This window comes from Rhinolophus sinicus, chromosome 14, assembly GCF_057876585.1.
Source record: "Rhinolophus sinicus isolate RSI-liver-muscle chromosome 14, RSI-T2T, whole genome shotgun sequence".
In the NCBI taxonomy this organism is placed as follows: Eukaryota; Metazoa; Chordata; class Mammalia; order Chiroptera; family Rhinolophidae; genus Rhinolophus; species Rhinolophus sinicus.
In genome coordinates this window covers 152,414,422-152,433,190 of record NC_142514.1, presented here as the reverse complement: position 1 = coordinate 152,433,190, position 18,769 = coordinate 152,414,422, and the positions used below count along the sequence as shown (strand labels likewise).

At 34.6% G+C, this 18,769-nt stretch overlaps 1 protein-coding gene across 2 annotated transcripts; it reads right to left on the bottom strand.

The window, feature by feature from the left end:
• Positions 1-1,303: 1,303 nt before the first annotated feature.
• Positions 1,304-15,259, bottom strand: C14H11orf58 (chromosome 14 C11orf58 homolog). 2 transcript variants are annotated; one of them, XM_019746659.3, is made up of 5 exons: positions 15,055-15,259; positions 10,059-10,142; positions 7,342-7,402; positions 5,402-5,511; positions 1,304-2,350 (listed from the first exon to the last, which is right to left on the bottom strand). In XM_019746659.3, exons 1-5 carry the CDS (start codon positions 15,115-15,117, stop codon positions 2,117-2,119), a joined length of 552 nt encoding a protein of 183 aa, XP_019602218.1. In that variant the 5' UTR covers positions 15,118-15,259; the 3' UTR covers positions 1,304-2,116. The 2 variants fall into 2 exon arrangements, with proteins under 2 accessions (XP_019602218.1, XP_019602219.3); XM_019746660.3 differs by lacking the exon at positions 15,055-15,259 and adding an exon at positions 10,459-11,026.
• Positions 15,260-18,769: the final 3,510 nt, after the last annotated feature.

The following is an 18,769-nucleotide window of genomic DNA, read 5'->3' as shown; positions in this document are numbered from 1 at the left end:
TGGTAACTTATACAGTGACAGATGGTTAGCAGACCTACTGTGGTGTTCACATCTTTAGATATATAAATATTGAATCACCATGTTGTAAACCTGAAACTAATGTAATACTGTATGCCAATTATACTTTAAAATTTTTTTTAAGACTGTTAGATCATTGGTATAGGCAAACACTTGAGGAGTGTATTTCACTGCACAAAAATAATTTCTCTCTCTCCATGTGGCACTTTTTAAATAGGGATATCAAGATGTAATAGCATCTGTCTTCCTTTGTTTTCTTCCCCCAATTTAATAAGGAAAAAAAACCACCACTCAATGTTCATGCTTAAAAGACAGCCATGATATTTAATGTAGGGCTGGGACACTAGGCCACATGGACCAACAGACCTAAATTTATTCCAACCCTGAATTATGTCAATGTCCAATAATATATGAATCTGAATGAGAATTTCCTCTATTTGGAGATGAAGAAAAAATGTCTTTCAGTGTAGTTATTTTAGAAGGACTGTCTATTTACATATAAGAACCAGGATTTATAAACAACCCAGCACATCTGAACAATAAATTGATGAAAATGCTTTAAAAAAATGTAATACCAATCTTGCCCTCTTCCACTCTTAAACGTGAATCAGTCTTCATATTCTACTTACTTGTAATAAGCAACCCAACAGACTAGATGTTCAGAAACCAGTGGCCAAAGTGAAATTTGTTGAATAACGCCAAACTTGTTTAAACCAAATTGTGTTAGGTATCACACAATCTGTCTACTACCCCCTTACTCAGTATTCTGCTATACTGGGTAGCACCTATTATAAAACAATGTGAATAAAAATAAAAATAAAAAGACAAATGTTGGGGGTCTAAGATGAAAAATATTTCAGGATGGATTGCATAAACCAGAAATCACCTGTTCTAGCTCCTACACTCCAATACACTCTGAATTTCAAAATGACATAGGAATAATTTTAAAAACCCAACACATCTCTTACAGGTTTGATTCAAGTCTTTGAACATGTTACTTAGAAACATTAATATTTTGGACCCCATTACTCAAAGATCATTGACTAGTCCATAATTCAGTTTGTGTAAATCTGCTGTACAAATCAACCACATAACAGTAGTCAGATAATTCTAATCTTACTCTAACAGAAGTAGCAATAAAATCAGAAAGCCATACTACTTTATAGGAATTAGATAATCAAGATAAACAGCACTGGGATAAAATGAAGAGAATTTCTTTCAGCTTCTTGTTCAATAAGCCTGTTCCTCATTTTTAGACAATGAGGATAAAGGTATCACAACCAAGTACGGGAAACTGCTTTTTCTTTATTTAGGCCTTAAGAAGAAAATTAACTTTGGTCACATATTACCTTAAAAAAAAATTGTTTTACATATTCCTAAATAGATAGGACCAAATGATCAGAGAAATAATTTCTTCTGTAAAAATTGGCCAGATATTACCAAAAACCTAACATACAATGAAATTCAAATTATATACAGACTGCTTGGGATCACAGCATTCCAAATGTATGACAGTGGTAACTACATCCTAACGGGTGTAAAAAGTATTTGCTCTCATGTTACTTTGGTCCAAAAGAGTAGAGCTGAATCAGAAAGAGTAAACTAAATACTTAACCTTTTGCCAACATTAATTTAGATTATTACTGGCAGCAGAAATAGCCATGATGAATAGATTCTACTATAACAAAGTATAATAAAATAATTTTTTCCATGAACACATCACAGTATCAGATAAACATTTTATGAGAAAAATAGAAGAAACAAACAGACAGCTACCACGAACAAAAAACAGTGTCTCCCACATAACTATTTGAAGGGGTAAAAAGCTGAGATTAGAGGTTTGATGATACTAATATGAAAGGAAATTGAGTACTGTATTTATTTCTTATTTTATACAACTCTTACTCTTTACAAAAATGGTTTTAGTCATGCCCATAAAAGTGTAACCCATGGCATCTGAAAGCAAACACTCTTTGTAATTACTTAAAAGGGCCTTTTTAAAAATTATAATACAAAGGTCTGTGCTCTATAAGCAGTCCTCCACTGTGCATTATAACAATAAGGCTTACTTTTAATACAAAGACTAAGTGTTTGGGAGTTATGACCCACTGGATTTAACAAACATCATTTTGTAGTTGCTCTTTGCATCTTTTTTGTTTTTGGGATCCTCCACTTCATCAGGGTGCTCAGGAGCCTGGAGCTCTTCAGCAGATTCTTCTTTCTCTGACTCTGAATCGCTTTCAGAGTCATCTGGACTTTCGGGGTCAGGTGAATCATCATCATCATCATCATCATCTCCAGCTACCTGATCTTCCCCATCATGGTCTTCTACCTACAAACAATAATTAACAAGCTCTTGAATAAATACAATTTTCAAGTACAAAGAGCTGGTTCTCTGAAAAAATATACAAAATTGATAAAACTTTAGACAGACTCAAGAAAAAAGAGAGGGCTCAAATAAAATCAGAAATGAAAGAGAAGTCACAACGGACACTGCAGAAATACAAAGGATTATATAAAATACTATGAACATTATATCCAACAAATTGGACAACCTGGAAGAAATGGGTCAATTCCTAGAAACATATATTCTTCCAAGAATAAATTGAAGAAACAAAATCTGAACAGACCGATTACTAGTAACGAAATTGAATCAATAATCAAAACTCCCAACAAACAAAAGTCCTGGACCAGATGGCTGCACACGTGAATTCTACCAAACAAAGAATAATTAATATCTATGTATCTCAAACTATTTCAAAAAACCAAAGAGAAGGGAAAGCTCCCAAACTCATTTTAGAGGCCAGCACTACCCTGATACCAAAACCAGACAAAGACACTACAAAATAAAGAGTATAGGCCAATAGCCCCAATGAACACAGATGCAAAGATCCTCAACAAAATATTAGCACATCAAATTCAGCAATACATAAAAAAGATCATACACCATGATCAAGTGGAATTTATTCCAGGGATGCAAGGGTGGTTCAGCATCCACAAATCAATTAACGTGATACTCCAGGTAAACAAAATGAAGGATAAAAGTCATATGATCATATGATTTAAATCTGACAAAGTTCAACATCCATTTATGATAAAAATTCTTAGCAATGTGGGGATATAGGGAACATACCATCAACATAATAAAGACCATATATGACAAACCCACAGCTAAAAGCATACTCAGTGGTGACAAGCTGAAAGCTTTTCCTTTAAGAACAGTTAGAACACGAGGATGTCCATTCTAATTTTATTTGACACAGTATTGGAAGTCCTAGCCACAGCAATCAGACAAGAATAAGAAATAAAGGCATCCAAATTGGAAAGGAAGTAAAACTGTTATTATTTGCAGATGACATAGTATAGAGAATCCTAAAGACTCCACCAAAAAACTGTCAGAACTAATCAGTAAAGTAGCAAGATACAAAACTAATGTTCAGAAATTGTTTGCATTTTCACCAATTGTTACTGTTGTAAATTGTTATTTACACCAATAACAAACTATCAGAAAGAGAAATTAAGAAAACAATCCCAATTAGTATTGCATCAAAAAGAAAATACCTAGGAATAAATTGTTAACAAAGGCAGTGAAATATCTGTGTTCAGAAAACTATTAAGACATTGTGAAAGAAACTGAAGACATAAATGAGTTGCAAAAATTAACATCATTAAAATTTCTATATTAACCACAGCAATGTACAGATTCAAAGCAATCTCTAAAATACCAGTTTCTTTCACAGAACTAGAACAATCCTATAATTATATGGAACCACATTATAGGGAACGACCCCGAATAGCCAAAGCATACTGATAAAGAACAAAGTTGGAGGTATCACGCTCCCTGATATCAAACTATACCACGAGGCTACAGTAATCAAAATAGCATGGTACTGGCATGAAAACAGACACAAAGATCAATGGAAGAGAATCGAAAGCCCAGAAATAAACCCACACTATATAGTCAATTACGTCATAACAAAAGAGGTAGGACTATACAATGGGGTAAAGATAGTATTTTCAATAAATGGTGTTGGGAAAACTGGACAGATACATTAAAACAAAACAAAACTGGACCACTTTCTTGTACCATATACAAAAACAAATTCAAAATGGACAAAAGACTTAAATGTAAGACCTGAAACCATAAAAGACATGCAGTAAACTCTTTGACACTACTTCAGCAACATTGTTTTGGATATGTCTCCTCCAGCAAGGGAAACAAAAGAAAAACAAATGGGAGCACATCAAACTACAAAGTTTTTGTACAGCAAAGGAAACCATCAACAAAAAGACAACCTACTGAATAGAAGATATTCGCCAATGATACATATGAAAGATGCTCAGCATCGTTTAGCCAGAAAATGCAAATTAAAATCACAATGAGTATCACCTCACACTTGTCAGAATCACTTTCATCAATAAATCAACAAACAGTAAGTGTTGGCAAGGATGTGGAAAACCGGGAACCCTCATAGACCAGGGGTGGGGTTGCAAATTGGTACAGCCATTAAGGAAAACAGTACAGAGGTTCCTCAAAAAATTCCACTTCTGGGTATCTCTCTAAGGGAATTCAAAAGACTAATGTGAAAAGATACATGCACCCTTATGTTCACTGCAGTATTATTTACAATAGCTGTGATATGGAAGGAACCTAGGTGTCCAGCGATAGACAGATGGATAAAGATGTGGTACATACACACAATGGAATATTGTTACTCAGCCATAAAAAAAGAATTAAATCTGCCCTTTGCCCCACATGGAAGGACCTAGAAGGTAGTACGCTAAGTGAAATAAGTTAGGGAAAGACAAATACCACAGTATTTCACTTGTATGTGTAATCTAAAACAGAAAATAAACAAACAAAAACAAACTTGTAAGACAGAACAAATGGATGGTTGACAGATTAGGGGAGGGGTGGGGTTAGGAAGATGAGTATAAAATGTGAACAGGATTAAAAGTACAAATTGCCAGTTATAAAAATGTACAGTAGAACACAGGGAATATAGTCAATATATTGTAATTACTTTGTATGGTGCCAAAGGGTACTATAGTTATCGTGGTTATCACTTCATAAGGTATATAATTGTCTAATCACTATGTTGTACACCTGAAACTAATATATTTTACATCAACTATAACTGAAAAAAAAGATGTGCCCTAGTGATTAAGCAGAATTTACATTAAGCTGGTATCAAAAAACTTACTGATCTCTCAAAAATATCTGTTCTTATTATCTACAAAGACCTAGTTGAGCATATAAAAATATTTTAAGTAACTTTATCAAGAAAGCTTTCTTAACTGCTACAGGAATCTAACCGAAGTAAATGATATCAAAGTGGAAATTCATTATCTTCCCATTTAATGAAAACACATTAATTACTACCTCACTGAAGCCAAGTCCACAATGTCGTCGATATCTTCCTGACAGTTTACTGTCCATACTTTGCTGATATTGAGACTCCAGTTCTTCATTGATTTTCTTGTCTTCTTCCCCTGCATGTCCAGTGTACTTTGGTTATATTTCAGTCAAATCATAAAAATATTTGATTACACAAAAAATCCATAATACAGATGCTATTATATTCAGGGCTGATTTCCCCAACTGTGACTAACGTACAATTAATTTTGTGGATGGATTTCTATACCATAGGTAGTTATCTAATAGACATAAAATAATTGAAGGATATATTTATGATTACTTCTTTAGGAACCAATGCTTTGAACTACAGAAGTGTTTATACATAAAAGATGAAAAACTTGTATATTTTCATGTGATAATTCACACCAGACATATGAGTCTCAGAAAGAAGTGCCTGAAGTTCAGATACAGTGGTACCTTGGTTTTTGAACATAATCCGTTCTGGAAGACCGTTCAGGTTCTGAAACGTTCAAAAACTGAGGTATGGCTTTCCCATAGAAAGTAATGCAAAATGGATTAATCTGTTCCAGACCTTTAAAATCAACCCCTAAAACTGCAAATTTGGCATGAATTTCCCTATCTAATGATACCACAGATCTAAAAAATTTACAGCACTCGTAAACCGAAATGTTCGTCAACCGAGGTACCACTGTACTGTAAATATTAATTACCAAGAATTCTGGGCATTATATATTGTAGCTTATCGTCTAATTGTCTCCTGAAAGTCTACTTCTAGTCACATATGAAAAAAACCTCCAAATAAATCTTGTCTCTGAACAGAAACAATGAAAAGACAAGCTATTCTGTCAGAGAATGGGTAACTAAAATGACCTTGTAATGGCTCTCCTTTATGCCTTTCTTTGCATATCAATTTATTGAAGTAAAATAAACTTATTTTATCGTGCAACACTGCTATATATTTTTTACATATATTCTGCTGTATGCAGTTATGAAGCAGAAAACTAAACCACCACCTATGAATTTACCACGCAAGAACTCAACATTACAATACAAAGTTTTCTGTACATGACATTTTAATTTGTAAATATAAGAACTTCACATTTTAATCAGAAATGTTGGTGCTTTCCATTATTTTAATTCATAAAGCCCTCAGTTTAAAAGAATGTAGCAGTTAAATATTCTGCAAAGGTCAGGGACTCTTTAAACCTTTTGTAGCAATGCAAATCAATTTGAAATTAACACCAGAAAAATACAAGACCTATTAATTTCTAAAATGTGCTACATATTCTAGGTCAGTATAAAGCTAATTTAAATAATTTAATTAAAACCTTTGTTAAATATACCAAGGTCATTATGCCCTGTTGTTATTAAGGTCCAAGAGTAGGGTCAATTTTACATAGGAGAAAACTGCCCTCTTTAGCAATGAATTCAAATTCATTTTCAGTTCTTTTTTTAAAAGTTTCCTCCCCACAAGAGTTAATTTCTTTAGGCTTTGCAATGAGTGCATAGTCTTCAAAGATTTCGGAGCAAACCTTAGTGAATAAACTGTAAATCAGTATAATATGCCACTATAACATTATATGCTAAATAATTTATAAAGTAAAAAATATAAATTCAATACATACTACAGTTGGCAAGATGAGGCATAAGACCTCACTACAATTAAAATACGTTATAATCAGTAAAAATGAAGACAGAAAAGGGTCAGTTTCTTAGTCAGAACATCATATTGATGTATACTCCCAAATCTTTTAAAAATCAAAGTAAATGCTAATTGTTGCATGATATATGTAACATGTTTACATATATTACATACATTTCCAATTCTAATATTTTAATTGTCAACACAATTATACACAGGAGTTAGAATATCCTGAAGTATGTACAAATATCTCATGTTCCAAATTTAGCACCTCTACTTTAATTATATTTTAGTGTCTTACCTGTTCGGAAATGAGATGTTGATTTATGATCTCCTATAACAAGACGACCAGTATGTTCTTTCTACAAGGCAGAAAATGTGTTAGAATTTAAGACCATTAATTTAATGTAATTACTGAGTGTCTACTATGTGCCCAATACTAATCTAGGCTTCTGGGATACATTGAAGAAAAAAGATTAAATTAAGATCCTCATCTTTATGGAACGTAGCACATTTTAGCAAGGATAGGGATGGGGAGGGGACGAAATCAGTTAAGTAAATTGTAGTGCCTTAGAAGATGTAAATGTTATTAAAATACACAAAAACAGAGCAGGACAAAGAGGTAGAGAGTATATAGAGATCAAGTTGGAATTTTAAATGGGAAGGATAGAAAACTAGAAAATTAAGTGAATCTAAACATTTTCTTTCCTAAAAGGCCAGTTAAATTAGTTACTCTAACTTTTCCACCTTCTCTTTCTGATGCCTCAGGCATGTCTCATGGAGACAAAGCAAATGAGATTATTTAGCTAAATAAAAATGAAATTAAGACTTATAATGAACAAAGTGACAGATCTTTAAAATATAAAAAATGAAAGTAATCATTACTATTTACAACATATCACAATCAAATAGCTAACTCATCACTATTAGATTGGTGCACAAGTAATTTCGGTTTTTGCAATTATTTTTAACCTTTTAAACTGCAATTACTTTTGTACCAACCTAATATTTGACTACAATGAACACTCAATCTCAAATTGTCAAAAAGAACACAATTTAAAACAATCTTAGTTCTATAGAACATAATAAATCTGATTCAAAGTTACCAATTGATTTGGATACATAATTAGTACTCTCAATTTATCAGTTCCAATCCACTATTTATGGTTCATATCAGTTTCATAAGGTAAAGAAATAAACTGTTTATTAAAACAGAGTGACTCTGCAATCTTAATTATCTGTGAAGATATAGTTAACAAATCATCCTATTGTGAAAGGATTACAGATACATTCTCGAAACCCAAAAATGACACTACTGAAAGCTTCAAGCATTAATGCTTATTGCCTTACATGCCATTAACACATAAGCAAATCAATGATTCAATATGCTGCTTCTTTACAATGCAGAAGACACCTCATTAAAAAGAATATATAATGGCACCAAATTATTCTAGGATGACAATAGTACTACATTGGTCTCTTCATACCTTCCCAGCTAGTTCTCCTTGTGACCAATAAAATACTCACGTAACTGGCTAGGATTAGGATCTACTTTGTGGCCACAAAGCAGAATAAATCTAATCAGCATATATAAAAGGATCAAAGCTACAATCTTGCCCTGCTAGCAAAGAATGTAATGGATGCTAAACAGCTAATTTATTGGTAGCCATATTTCTTTTTCGATCATTCAATCTGTTCTACCTTCTAGTTTTATTGAGATATAATTGACTACTGGTAGCTAAATTTCATACTTTTTGCGTTAAGGTGTTCTTCCTAAGTAATTAAAGAGTTTTCATTACACTAGGTTGAGCATACCCCCTAAACTATTACTTACTTTATATATTCTTAGCAAATTTTTTACCTGCATGACCCAAGACAAACTTCAGGCTACTTTCTATGATAAATTATAAATTATGGGAAATTTGGATTAATGAGGTATTAATACAAATACTTCCTTTGTATAGGTCTTTATGTTTGTGCATCTCCTCTCCCTACCTCCAACCCCACTGTTGTAGTCTGGCTAACTCCTCATCCTTTCAGATTCACATCAATTCTGTTTCTGAGAAGCTTTCTTTACAGCTAAGCCATAGTTAGCTACCCTTGTCTGCTGATCCCATAGCACTACATGCATAGCTCTGTCATAGCAATTGTAATTCCATATTGTTATTACCTGGTTTCCTCCATTACATCATGGCTCCAAACTTGCATTATTGATCTATGAAGCCCCACCTCAGTCCTACTACAGTGCCCAGCATATATTGGTCAATAATTGCTGGTAAAATGCACAAATACATTTCTATATGAATAACAAAAATATAAAGCAGAATTTCATTTTAAGGATCTTAAAAGAGAAAAAAGTTTTCCTACTTCTTCCACATTAGATTTGTAGGAAGACTACTGTGACAATGTTAGGAAAATAAATGTATTTGCTTACAAAAAAATAAACATCTAGAAAGCATGAGATTTACTTGTAAAAATGAACTGCTAGGAGTAAGAAGGGTTTTTTCCCAATAGGCGATGTTTTCCCAACACCTCTATCTTTTATGCCTTCTATTATGTTAATCAAACTGAAAGGGATTTCTCAAAATATGTTGAACATTTTAAATATTAGGTTTTTCATAAAGGCTACTCCCTTGGCTACTACCTCAAGGGTGGGAAGGAGTTATAAACTATGAAAGACCTACCAAATGGTTTGCCCAGAAATACTTTGCATCAAATCATCAGGTGAACAAATGGCAAATCATAATCTTTAGCATCTTCTTTCTTCCACAGGTGTCTCCTCAAACCAAAAATTTTTTCTACATAGTCTCTAAACCTTACTGCCCAGAGGCCATAAGAATCCTAAGAAATAGTATACATTTTTAAATGCTTGGTTAGGTCAGTTCCCTTTCCCAAAGCCTAAAATAATCTAGCAGAACAGGAAAATAGGATCCAAGTATATTTAGTCCTTCTCACTTGATACAAAAAAGGACATTATTTTCACAGAAAAGATAATAATGCATACTATCTGATGCTTACCTTTCCTGCACCCATAAGTCTCAAGAACTTTTGTTTTCTTTCTTCATTACCTAAGTCTGCTGCCTCCCAATTGCTAGAGCCAAGCTAGAAAAGAAATTAGTAAATTAATTTTGCATAATAATAAATATTAAACATTTTAAAGTCTACCAATAAATCCTAAGTTTTTTCCCTGTCACTTTTTACTATAAACAGGGCTCTCTCTTGTTTAGAAACTTAAGCATGTGCTTCACATTTGAATTAAAATATACAGCCTGTCCCCAACTTACGATGGTTCCACTTAGTATTTTTCGAGTTTTTGATGGTGCAAAAATGATATCCATGCAGTATAAACTGGCCAGGCTAAACTTTGATGTTTGGTACGTTAGGTTTGCATTTTTGATTTACAGTATTTTCAACTTACAGTGGGTTTATCAGGATGTAACCACATCATAAGTGGGAAGAGCATCTGTACTCCTTTTCTGTTACCTCAAGGTAGAATCTTTTAGTTCTTTTGCAGCCAGACCTGTAATTCTCAAAAGTTTGCTTCTATCAGAATCACCTGGAGGGCTTGTTAGAACATAGACTACTTGTTAGAAACCCAACAGTTTCAGATTCAGGTCTGAGGTGGGGCTCGTGGATTTCATATCTAACAAATACCTACGTGATGCTGCTGTTGATGTGGGGGACCCCACTTTGAGACCTACTGACCCAGAGCCTTACAGGGCCCTAGAGCACCTAGTACTGTGAACCCAGACAGCTGCCGTAGTTGTTAGTTGAAGTTAAAAAACTCTGGCTTTAGTGATATTCTAAAGGACAGTATGACATCAGAGACTACTGGACCCCATTTTAGTTTTTCAGTTTCTTTTTGAGCAGTTCTAGTTTTTGTAAAGATTAAATATGTTCAGACTTTCATTCTTAGAAGTCTTCCAACAAACAAAGAGAAAATTAATTTTTTGAAAAGGACAAAATAAAACTCATTCTATAATTATCAAATGGGTCTATCAATATCAAATACTGAACCCTTTTATAAATCCAAATATGGAATCCTAGTGATATTTTTCCCTACATCTTGAGTAAATGTAAGAATGATTTCATTTTAATCCCCTACATCTTCAAACAAAGGTAAGAATTATTTCATTATAATTCATCAATTATTCCCAACTATGCTAAAAATGACTAAAATAATAAGAAAATAGAAAAATGGTAGAAGAGTTTTCTCATTGTGTTGTCCAAAGTATTGCATCATCTTTCAAGAATCACCCCTCTGTTGATTACTTCTAGCTTTCTTTGGACACAGCTGATAATTCAGAATTTTTCATTTCTACCCATAATGGCAAGTAGGTAAAAAAAATTGAAAATTGACAGAAGGCATTTCTGAATAAATAGGTGAATGAAAAATGACAGATGGTATACTCTCAATTAATGATGGTGGAAAAATTGTATATGCAAAAATTTTAGACTGAGTTATTTGCAAGATGAAATACTAAATAACTTTTCTACAATCCAGGAATCAATGAGACAGAAAAAAAAAAGGGGTGGGGACAAAAAAGATACATAATACTCTCATCTACAGTCACACAAAAGGAGGAAGGACTTCATCTTGCAATATTTTGCAATAAGAGCCTGGACCATTTTGTTTTTCTCAAGATAACCCTCTTTCAACATAAAATCATGAGCTATCAAAGGTTTCAAAAAATTCAAGTAGTACTTTATTTTGATGATGTAACTATAACAACTAGAATAGCATCACAATAAAGCTAACATCTATTAGAAACAGATTTGAAATCTGAAATTATATGTTCATTTCACACATGACAACTGATAAGTTGTTAGATGTATTCAGAGGATGCTAATCATTCTGGGATTATATATCATGAAAATGTGGGACAGAAATTTGGTTTTTATGGTTAAATTCATATAGGAATTTCTAATGGTTGTTTTTCACTATCCCTTTATTCTTACTTCTGAAAATTATTTGTAAAAGGCTAATAGAATATAAAGCAATGATGACCATTTCTCCTGGGCTTACGAGTTGTAATTATTTGTACCATAATCAATATCCACTTATGGCTCTTCTAAATTTCTTTTGGTTGGGGGGGTTATACGTTCTCATAATTTTGGTTACCTAAGTTCCAAATTTCTACTTTTTTCCATCTGACATCTCATTTCTTTTCACAGACCAGTTAATTCTTAACTATTTCTGGCTCAATATAGTTAAAAAATAAGAATCAAACTACTAGTAAAGCTTAAGTTCTGATTCCCACTAAATTACCTGCTTTCTGTGAATCTGGACCTGGCATTTAACTTCTTAGTTTTAATTCAGTATCAAGAGAGAGGCTTCTTTAAAAGACTGTCTTAATAACAACACCTAAAAATTGCCTCATGTTTTTACAACTCACAAACCACTTTTCACTTACATTCTCTCAAGAGTCCATTTAATAAATGAGGACACTGAAGCAAGAGGCTAAGGGAGTTGCTTCAGTCCTCTGGCCTTAAGTCCTCTGCTTTTTCCACATCATACTGTACATGATCAAATGAGACAGAATATGTGAAAGTAGTTTATGAACTACGATTATAAAGATATATAAAATTAAGTTAAAAATAATTGTCCAAAACCCCCCTTTCTCAAACTCTCTATTAAAAGCAAATGTCATCAATGTCTTCACATAAATAACCTTATCATCTACAATTTATAATCCTCATGTTCTTTTCAATCATGAAGTCCTTCTGGTTCTTCCTTTCAAAGACCTCAGCATACAACAGCAGGTACCTTGTCAAAGTGCTGTATTCTGAAAGGCACATGGGTACATTCTTAAGAGGTTCTCCACCACTGACTAAAATTACCCTCCCCACTTCTCCTTAAAAGATAACTTTCATTTCTCCACTCCAGTCAAACCAATAAAACTATTTTTAAGTTGTCAGCATTCTTAATACCCTTTACGATAGAACTGCAATGAATTTACTACCTCCAGTACATACTGTAGTTAAATTTCAGAATTTACTTCTAACATTGTCAGCATTTTCCTAGAGTTGGATTCCGTGATTTAGTATCTACTTTTAACATCGTTAAAAATGTTTTGTTACTCCCACTTAACATGTGAAGTCAGTGGGCAAAGAAAACTTCGATTATCTTTTACATGCAGTGGGTAGATGTTCATTAGAAACTGTTGATCAACTATGTACATGTTATAATTAGTTGATTTTCTACAACTTAGATGTATTTTTAAATATTTTTAAATGTTTTAAAAACAATTATTTAAATATAACTCCCAATTACCAGCACAAATAAAATTGATATGAAAAGAAACTGACTTAAAAAAATTGCTATCGAGGGATAGGTTACTGTATTGCACTATAACAAAATTAGCAAAATAATCAATTTTAGTTAGTATGTGAAGGTACTAGGTCCTGATTTGATTTGCAACTACAATCACCTCCTTCAAAGACAATGAATGCATTTAAGACTGGAAAAGGTCTTGAAGGTCATCTAATTTAAAGTGATCCCATCAGAAGCTGTAGAGACTTAACTTTCTGTTAAATTACTTAATATCATCAAGAGCTTTCTGTCAATTTAAAAAATTACCTGAGTCTAGCAAAACAGGTGACTAACATTCTAGCAATCAAGTCACACTTAACTATCAGGAGGAAAACAATGTAATAGCTTTTAAAATGGGACCTTCTTTACTCAGAAGCATAGATAAATTGCTGAAGTACTGGATAACTATATTAACAAGAAAAGATCTAAAAGCCAGTTATAGGCACACAGAGCATGAATAAACCTGACTATGTAACTATTCACGCTCAAATCTCTTCTGATTACTACTCTTTCTGCAAAGCTAAAAGCAATTTCCTTAAAGAACCTTACTTACTATTCTGGACCTAACCCCACCACCCACCCAAAAGGGGGTGGGTCTTAACATCACCTCATTTGCTACAACTGATGATGCACTAGTAGTATTTCAGTGAGCCTTTTACGATTCACATGAAAGGCACTGAATTGCACTGTAGAAAAGAAAGAACTCTACACATTCAGAATCAGGAGTCGACAGTTCTTTAAATAATAAACTGAAAGAAAACTAATGTTGTCCCTTCACCATCTTCAAAGATGACCTTTCCATGCTCCCCTCTCCAAAATTTCCCCATCAACGTTCCTATAGCATTTATCCACTGTATGAAGGACCTAGTTGCATGTTTACTGGTTACTGCAGTCTTCATGACAATGCGCTAGAGCTAGGATACACAAAACGGCCTAGGAAAAGCACATACTTATTCATCTTTGAATTCTCAACACCTGGCATAGCAGTAAATATTTAATTGACTACTTTAAGGAACGAATGGTTTGCTATTTAAACTGACAAGCTGAGGGATAGGGAAGAAGGGGAGGGGAGGAGAGCGGGGAAAGGAGGGAGGAAGGAACTTGACATCAAAACGGACTTCCAGGTCTCAACGTCTAAGACCTCACGACCTTGCGCCAGTACCAAATTACTCCCCTGGTACAATTTTTTTGTTCAATACTGTTCTGGGTTTATTCTTAACTGTAACAGTTAAGTTTAATTCTTCACAGTACATCGCAAAAATAATCCCTGCAGGAAAATCTGCCCAAACTGCACGAACATCTTGACATTGTCACAGGAACATTTGAAGCTTAAAACAGGGAGGGTCTTGCCGTCTCTATCCTTAGTAGAAATGCCCGACTAAGAGGCTTCATCAGCCCCCAAAGAGACAAATATGATCTCTCTCGACTATTCTTTCACTTCTCATCCATTCAGTATTTCCTTCCTCGATCTCCCATCCTACGCAGGCCTCTAGCTCTTAAGTGTGTGGACCTCTTCAAACCTTCCGACCCTAACTAAGGAAGGGAGACATTTCCCATTCCTCTAGGTCTTTTTCCCTCTCGTCCTACCTCCCTTTTCGGGCCACCTCAAGCGCTTCCTCCTTCTACATCCACCCTTCCCGGCCTACCCTAACTTTTAGTAGGCCTCAACCCTCATCCATCCACTTCGCCATTGTTATTTACATCGTCGTCTGGGGACGCTGAACGCTTCACCCCGTGCGGATGGGACTCCCTGGCAGCACTCATCGTCGCGGGGAACCCGACCGTAAATGCCGAACCGACTCGCCGTTCTCCTCAGCCGAGGTGCCAGCAGCCTGCTATCTGCCACCGGACCAAGCAGCGCCACTCCAGAACGCAGAGTCCCTCAGGCCTTCTCTGCCACAGTCGTCACGCCGCGGCCGCTAGCCACTCCAGAGCACTCTGGGAGTTGTAGTTTTCTGGCACACTCCATACTGGCCTGAACGAGAGAGAAGGGTGAGTGACTAAAACTACAATTCCCAGGAAGCCCAGCGGCGCAGCTCGCGCTGTGTGGCGGGAGTGTCCTCTGAGGCTCCGCCTTTTTCGACTGGTGAAGGGAGCGTTCCCGCGGATGGGTATGGCGGTGAGCGTTATAGCAAAGCTTTGTCACCGCAAAAAGAGGCTTAGGCTTGGTTTTCGCTTTTTGCTGTGAGACGCTGCACCATTGACATGTGTATCCGTCGTAGATAAGCCCCAAGGTTTAAATGTAACGTTTGCGGTTAGTGAATCCTCACGAGTAACCTCCCAAGACAAAAACCTTAAAAAAAAAATATGGCTTCTTCCATTTCCACCCTGGTGTTCTCTATTGCTCATAGGACTCTTTAGTAGGGATTTCTAGGTGACCGAGGGTACAGCTTTCTAGAAGATTCTAATAAACATTTTGCTGCTTTCTCAATCTCCAAAATGAGTTCAGTATGGTGGTAAGTGCGGTTAAGTGGCTATTATTGAAACTAGGGTCCACCTGAGGAAATTTTGTAAGCTTTCCACCTGGCTTTGTGTGAAGTGGGAATGACCTTACAGGCCTTGCTGCTGTTGTGTAGGCATTGTACTTTTGGGGCCTTCCCCTCTTTGACGGAAAGCCCTGTATCTTTTTCCTTTTTAAAAATACTTATTTTATTAATTGAGGTGAAATTCACATAACATAAAATGAACCATTTTAAAGTGTACAATTAGGTAGCATTTAGTATATTTACAATGTGCAACCATCACCTCTATCTAGTTCCAAGACATGTTCATCACCCCGCCCCCCCCAAAAGAACTTAAGTACCTATTATGAAGTCCTTCCCTATTCTTTCTTCTTCCCAGCAACAAGTAACCTACTTAGAAAGCAGTTTCTAAAGGTATTATTTGGATACTGAAGATTTATTCAAGTATCAAGGTGTCTTAATTTTTAACCAGGCCTGAACCTGGCTGCCTTCAACCCTAACATTCTGTCAGGAATCTTGTCCTTACTTCTTGTGAAGCTTTCTGAACCTTGATCAAAATTTTGATTTTGTTTTTAAAGCAAAAATCAGTAAGTGGGATGACAGTACACGTCTGTGCATTTTGTACTGAAAGCAGCTTGTGAAACGGCTTACCTAATAGCTTCTGAACTCAGCAATTATTCTAATTTGACTGCCTGTATAGCAATAGGATTACTTTCCCAGATTTCAGACAATCACTGAGCCGTTTATAGAACTATAGAAATGGGACCAGTGGAAGATAGTTCTTTATGCAGTCATACATCCAAATTGTGATCCTATATTTTGGAAGCAAAGGGATAACAATGAGCATAATATGAAAAAGAAATCTCAGCTAGGGTCATATTTTATAACCAAATTAGGTCACCTTAATCAATTAGTTCTGTGGTAAAAATAAACCACAAGGAGAAGAGAAGTCCATGAGGAGAAAAAGTATTTTCTAGAAGTGGTTGCTTGCTCTTTACTATGAATTAAAGTATTTTGCCTAGTAACTATGATTCTATGAAGGTTGTATAAATATAGTTACAATGAAATTATAGTTAAGTTACAGAATTTTCTAGGATGGACTACAGTTTGCCTCCAAAGGGTTTGACAGACTATTAATATATACAGTTTAGAACTCTTAGCTGTATTACCAATAAACAAATGAGATGCTCAAATAGAAGACTATGCTAAAATAATTTTGAAATAAAGGACTATCAAGGCTAGTAGTTACTGAATAGTTCTAACTTTAATTAGTGAAAGTTCAGAACAGCTTATGAGCTAGCAACCTGTCTTTTATTTCTTCACCAGAGTTACTGGCACCCGTATGGCTAAATCTTCAAGTTACAAAACAAGATCACAAGTTCAAAAGTAACATAGGAGATACTAAAGACTGGATCATTTAATCAGAGTTTACTCAGTTTCACATACAGAAGACTATAGGTAAGGATGAAATTATACAGTGCAATAGAAATGCATAAATGGCATAGAAACTCAGCAATATTCTTCTTCCTGGTTTTGTAAAAACAAGAAGATGCTCTGTGCCAGGTAGAACTCTGAAATATTATTACCTTCACTGGGATTGGAACTGTTTCATCTTTATTTTTTTGTTTCTGTATCTTCTAGCACAATGCCTGTTATGGAGTAGTTAATAATTTTTTTGAATTAATATAGGAAGTATGAAATTATCTAATGTAATAGAGTGGTATCTCATCAAAGGCCCAGAAACTCAGCAGTGTCCTCCTTTCTTGGGTAATAAAGACAAGGAGAGGAGACTATGTTGCTAACAGAACTTGGAAATACTTTCCTGAGGGTAGAGACCATGTTGTCCTCATTTTTTATATAACCAGTGCTTAGCATGTAGTAGGTATTCATAAATGTTTATTGAGTGCATATATTAATATTCTCTCAACCCTGGGTAGTCATAACTGAGCATAGTTAACAAATCTAAAGGACAAATAAAAGCTCTGATGAATATGCTCTGTACAAAAAACCCGCTACTGAGACTAAAAAAAGTTCCTGGAGCCATAATTATAACTATTATTTAATATCCACTATTCACCATACATTTAAAAATACATTTAAAATTATTTTTATTTATTTTTATTTATTTTTGTTATAAATAATAAATTATTTATTTATTTATTTGCTTTAGACATTTATCGTTTATAACCCTCACACAGTGACAACTCCCCTCCCCCCATCCACTACCCCTCTGATATCACCCACAGCCATTACATTTCCACTGTCTCTATTCCTAATGCTGTACTCTGCTTCTTGTAACTATATATATATATATATATATATATATATATATATATATATATATATAAAATTGTAGTTGACATTCATTATTGTTCAGCTTCAGCTTCAGGTGTACAGTGCAGTGATCAGGCATCTACATCATCCCTGAGGTGGTCTCCCTAATGAGACAAATACCTATTGCATACCCTACAAAATCTTTACAACATTATTGATTACATTCCCCAAATTGACTTATGTATCCCCATGGCAATCTTTTCACCATACATTTTGCTAGGTACTGTTTATAATCTCAAAAGTTCACAGTAATTTGCAAGAATTTTTATTTTGTAGATAATAAAGCTTAAAATCATATAGATGATGAATGAATGGCTAAGCTGGGATTCATTCCTTAAGTCTGTCCAACTCCAAAAACCCATGAACTTTCCAGTGCTAATATAATTCAGCATTTGTATAGGGTGCTTAGTATGTGTCAGGTAGTGTGCTAAATTTGAGGAAAACCGGAATAAATAATGTGTAATCCCTTACCTCAAGGAGTTTATAGCTTGGGCGTGTAAAAGAAACACTTGAAAAAGAAAAGAAAAAGAATATTTAGGGGTAGAATGAGGAAAAATAGCCTGAAATTAAAAGATACACGTGAAAGTAGAACAAGGTAAGTTAAGTGTCATTGAAGCCAA

Excerpts from the sequence above, each read along its gene's own strand:
- C14H11orf58 (XM_019746659.3), bottom strand. The coding sequence starts at position 15,117 with ATGAGTGCTGCCAGGGAGTCCCATCCGCACGGGGTGAAGCGTTCAGCG. Across the intron at positions 5,512-7,341 it reads AACATCTCATTTCCGAACAG|GGGAAGAAGACAAGAAAATC; the intron begins GTAAGACACTAA and ends CTGGACATGCAG. Across the intron at positions 2,351-5,401 it reads GTGGACTTGGCTTCAGTGAG|GTAGAAGACCATGATGGGGA; the intron begins GTAGTAATTAAT and ends TATTGTTTGTAG.